Raw genomic sequence first — 5370 nt, 5'->3', positions numbered from 1 at the left:
AAAAAAAAAAAAAAAAAAGAAAAGAAAAGAAAAGGAAAAAAAAAAAAGAAACTGGATTATAGAAAGTAGGATATGCAGTATTTACATGATCATAGGCTCTAAATTCATTGTTGGCCAGGCGCAGTGGCTCATGCCTGTAATCCCAGCACTTTGGGAGGCTGAGGCGAGCGGATTGCCTAAGGTCAGGAGTTCAAGACCAGCCTGGCCAACACAGTGAAACGCCACCTCTACTAAAAATATAAAAATTAGCTGGGTGTGGTGGCGGGCACCTGTAATCCCAGCTATTTGGGAGGCTGAGGCAGGAGAATCACTTGAACCAGGAGGCAGAGGTTGAAGTGAACTGAGATTGTGCTATTGCACTCCAGCTTGGGTGACAAAAGCAAAATTTTGTCTCAAAAAATAACTAAATTCACTGTTATTGAAATTATGGTTCTAGGCCAGGTGTGGTGGCTCACACCTGTAATCCTAGCACTTTGTGGGGCTGAGGCAGGCAAATCACTGTAGCTCAGGAGTTGGAGACCAGCCTGGGCAACATGGTGAAACTCCATCTCTACAAAAAACACAGTTACCTGGGTATGGGGGCACGCACCTGTAGTCCCAGCTACTTGGGGGTCTGAGGCAGGAATATCACTTGAGTGAGGAGGTCAAGGCTGCAGTGAGCCAAGATTGTACTACTGTACTCCAGCCTGGGTGACAAAGTGAGACCCTGTCTCAAAAAAAAAAAAAAAAAAGCAATTATGGTTCCTAGCTGGGTATGGTGGCTCATGCCTGTAATCCCAGCACTTTGGAAGGCTGAGGTGAGCAGATCACCTGAGGTCAGGAGTTCAAGACCAGACTGGCCAACGTGGCAAAACCCCATCTCTACTAAAAAATACAAAAATTAGCCAGGCATGGTGGTACACACCTGTAGTCCCAGCTACTTAGGAGGCTGAGGTAGGAAAATCGCTTGAACCAGGAGGCAGAGATTGCAGTGAACTGAGATTGTACCACTGCACTCCAGCCTGGCCAACAGAGTGAGACTTCATCTAAAAAAAAAAAAAAAAAAAAAAAATTATGGTTCTATAGTCTTCCTTTGGGATCTATGTGGGATTGGTTCCAGGATCTCTCGAGGATACCTAAACCCAAGGATGCTCAAGTCCTTCATATAAAATAGCAGAGTACAGCCTGGGGAACATAAAGAGATTCCATCTCTACAAAAAAATAATAAAATAATTAGCCGGGTATGGAGGCACTTGACTGTGATCCCAGCTACTTGGGAGGTTGAGGCTGCAGTGACCATCCACTGTACTTCAGCCAGGGTGACACACAGAATGAGACACAGTCTCAGAAAAAAAAAAAAAAGTATGGTATTTGCATATAACCTATGCACATTCTCCCGAATGAATGCTCTAAATCATCTCTAGAGTACTTATAATACCTAATACAGTGTAAATGCTGGGCCGGGCATGGTGACTCACGCCTGTAATCCCAGCACTTTGGGAGGCGGAGGCTGGTGGATCACCAGAGGTCAAGAGTTCAAGACCAGCCTGGCCAACATGGTGAAACCCTGTCTCTACTAAAAATATAAAAATCAGCTGGGCGTGGTGGCACATGCCTATAGTCCTAGCTACTCTGCAGGCTGAGGCAGGAGAATCACTTGAACCCAGTAGGCAGAGGTTGCAGTGAGCCGAGATTGCACCACTGCACTCCATCCTGGGTGACAGAGCAACAGAGTGAGACTCCGTCTGAAAGAAAAAAAAAAAAAATTAAATTTTTATTTTTAATTTAAAATTTTATTTAATTCTCAAAACAATCATTTAAGGTAGGTCTCTGATTATTCCCATCTTACAGAAGAGGAAACTGCAGAACAGAGAGGTTAAATGACTTTACCAAGGCCACACTATTTGTAGGAGTTCCAGTCCATGCTCTTAACTTCTGTGCTGTATTGGTTTTTATACATGCTAGGCTTGAATGCAGGACAGCATGTCTTAATTCTAACCCTGCAGGGTTACATAACCAATAGAAGACACAATAGGCCAATGCCCAGGAGACCACACTGCTACCCAGAATTTCCCACACTTATACCACATTTCAGAAACTCAGAACAATAATGTAAAATATTTTATTAATAATGTTTATACTGACTACACTTGAAAAGTATTATTTTGAACATACTGGGTTAAATAAGATACATTATTAAAATTAATTTTACTTTTTTTTTTTTTTTTGAGACAGAGTCTCACTCTGTTGTCCAGGCTGGAGTGCAGTGGCCCAATCTCTGCAGTCTCCACCTCCCAGGTTCAAGTGATTCTCCTGCCTCAGCCTCCTAAGTAGCTGGGACTACAGGCACATGTCACCATGCCTGGCTAATTTTTTTTTTTTGTAGAGACAGGGGTCTTGCTATGTTGCCCAGGTTAGTCTTGAATTCCTGGGCTCAAACCATCCTCCTGCCTTGGACTCCTAAAGTGCTGGGATTACAAGTGTGAGCCACCAAGGCCAGCCTTGGTCTACTTTTAAAAACTGCAACATCATTTTCTTCCTTTCCTCTAATTACTCATAAATGACATAGGGCAAAGAGGCCTTTGAGACAGCCAATAAAGATGAATTATAAAGGAATACTATGGTGGCTAGAGATCTGAAATTGAATAATTTTGAGACTTCTGCAGATCAGACTTGTTCTGTGATACCTATGTTGGATACAGTATAAAAACATGAATTTTTATTTTTTTCCTTCTTAAGTCAGCTTTCCTTCCCTTAGTTACTCCTCTTCTCTTTGTTTCCACTGGGGGGAAAAAAAGAAGTCTATAAATTCCTTCTTCAGACTTAAACCCTTCTCAGGGATAGCTCCTTTGGCTCACTACATTGAGAAAATGCACAGCTAAAAATGAAGTCCAAGATTCCAAGATGGGTGCTTCTGATAGAGACCAGTGGCCTTCTCTGTAGAAGCAGCCTAGACACAGCTTCGGTTCTAACCTTGGGTTATCTAGAGGAATCCAAAAAACCTTGCCTGTCCACAGAACAAGATAGAGATTTCTATTAAGCTAGCCAGAATCTGACTTTTGAGTAATTAATTCTGACAACAGTTTTAACAGGGGTATTTTTCATGTCCAGTGATTATATGCTGACTTAAGCAGCCTTCCTCATTCTGCATTCAGTTTGGTATGAGCTACAGTACTCTCCAGTTCCTTAATGACTTCAGGATGTTGAATCAAAATTACGTTTCCAAACATCCCAACCACTTTACCATAAAAACCTTAGAGAGTGTGTTGAACACAACTGATTTATCCAAAGAGCATCCAAGTGTTTTCTATCTGAAGTGTTTCCCTCCCACTGTTCCTTCCTCTCTCTGATATGCACAAATACACATATTCTCACTCATTCTCCCCTGCCTAGTTTTGCCCCACAAAAGCTGAGGCCCGAAGGAGTGCTGCAAAGATTGCGCTAATGAATTCTGTGTTTAATGAACATCCTTCCCGGAGAATCACTGATGAGTTCATCGAGAAGAGTGTCTCTGAGGCCCTGGCATCTTTCAATGTAAGTTATATGGAGCTGGAAGGAGAGTGGGAGATGGGAGAACCGGCTGCTTGGGAATTCATAAATTACTGTGAAACAGAGCATGAATTCCTGTTTTCTTTCTGGTTCACCTCTCTGTTTTTTTGATTTATTCTCTGTCAGTCTATTGTGTCATGTGCTCCACATGTCTCAGTCTCTAATTCTATATCTGTGTTTATGTGTTTTTTGTTGTTTTGTCTCTTTCATTGTATCTCTTTGGTATCTAGAAACCTTTAATTGCATATTTATGGAATTGTAGAGCTATTCCAAAATGAAAATTGAGCTTGAATTTTGCTTTTGCTAATTTGGGTTAAGACCTTAGTTTCTGCTGTTCTTTTTTTATAAGACTGTTTTTTATTGTCACTTGTCTCCTGCCTCCGTTACTTCATCTTATTGATAAATAACCCTTTTATAATAAAATGTCTTTTTATCTATTTTAGGAACAAGGAGGATAATTTATTTACTCTCTTTATTTACAACTGTTCTTTCAAATGATGATGATAAGAATAACCATAATTAATCCTAATTGAGTATTTACCTTGTGGCAGGGACTGTTCTAGGGGATTTATATGTATTTTACCTCATTAGGTCATCACAACAATCCTATGAGGTATAAGTACTATTATTACTCCTATTTTACAGATGAGGAGACTAAAAACACAGAAGTGAAGTGTCAACATGATATAGCTCGTAAGTGGTCACGCCAAAATTAGAATCCAAGTTGACTTAATTTAGTTACATCTTAGAAATTAACACTGCCATCTTCCTTCCTCTCCACAAATTCACTGATACTCAGACCAAGTATCTGTTCTATTTGCATTTAATTAAGATGTAATTACAGGTCGGGTGCAGTGGCTCACGCCTGTAATCCCAGCACTTTGGGAGGCTGAGGCAGGCGGATCACCTGAGGTTAGGAGTTCGAAACCAGCCTGGCTAAAATAGCGAAACCTCTCATCTCTACTAAAAATACAAAAGTTAGCTGGGCGCCTGTAATCCCAGCTACTTGGGAGGCTGAGGCAGGAGAAAAGCTTGAACCTGGGAGGTGGAGATTGCAGTGAGCCGAGATCATGCCATTGCACTCCAGCCTGGGTGACAGAGCGAGATTCCATCTCAAAAAAAATAAAATAAAATAAAATAAAAAAGATGTAATTACATATACTAAATTACTTCAGTTATCTGCTTTGTGGATTAGTTGTTGAACACTTTATTGAAAGTTGGTTTCCCTCTGTTATTTAGGACCCAGCTGTTTTTCTCCCATTATTCTTTGCCCCAGTCAACAGCATCTGCAGGGAATGAAAACATTTTTATATTAATCCAAACCAAATAAAAAAAGAAAAAACCAGCTAAAATTTTTTGGAAAGTACACTTGCTATTTTTAGGTCACCTAATGGTATTGTAAAAGAAAACAGGGCCAGGCACAATGGCTCACGCTTGTAATCCTAGCACATTGTGGGGCAGATGACAGCAGATTACTTGAGTTCAGGAGTTCGAGACCAGCCTGGCCAACATGGCAAAACCCCCTTTCTACTAAAAATAGAAAATTTGGCTGGGCATGGTGGCTCATGCCTGTAATCCCAGCACTTTGGGAGGCTGAGGTGGGCAGATCACGAGGTCAAGACATTGAGACCATCGGGCTGACATGGTGAAACCCCGTCTCTACTTAAAAACAAACAAACAAACAAAAAATTATCCGGGTGTGGTGGTAGCCGGGCGCGCCTGTAGTCCCAGCTACTCAGGAAGCTGAGGAAGGAAAATCACTTGAACCCGGGAGGCAGAGGTTGTAGTGAGCCGAGATCGCGCCATTGCACTCCAGCCTGGTGACAGAGCGAGACTCGGTCT

At 41.5% G+C, this 5370-nt stretch overlaps 1 protein-coding gene across 1 annotated transcript in view; it reads left to right on the top strand.

Moving 5' to 3' along the window:
• Nucleotides 1-5370, top strand: part of LIX1L (Lix1 homolog (chicken) like) — a 22665-nt gene that overhangs the window by 12827 nt on the left and 4468 nt on the right. Inside the window, exon 4 of the mRNA XM_011951317.1 lies at nt 3373-3513. Within this exon, the coding sequence (XP_011806707.1) occupies nt 3373-3513 (141 nt within the window). The remainder of the gene's footprint in view (nt 1-3372; nt 3514-5370) is intronic.

Source organism: Colobus angolensis, unplaced genomic scaffold (genome assembly GCF_000951035.1).
Source record: "Colobus angolensis palliatus isolate OR3802 unplaced genomic scaffold, Cang.pa_1.0 Scaffold317, whole genome shotgun sequence".
Classification (NCBI taxonomy): Eukaryota; Metazoa; Chordata; class Mammalia; order Primates; family Cercopithecidae; genus Colobus; species Colobus angolensis.
This window is presented reverse-complemented; position numbering and strand designations above follow the sequence as displayed.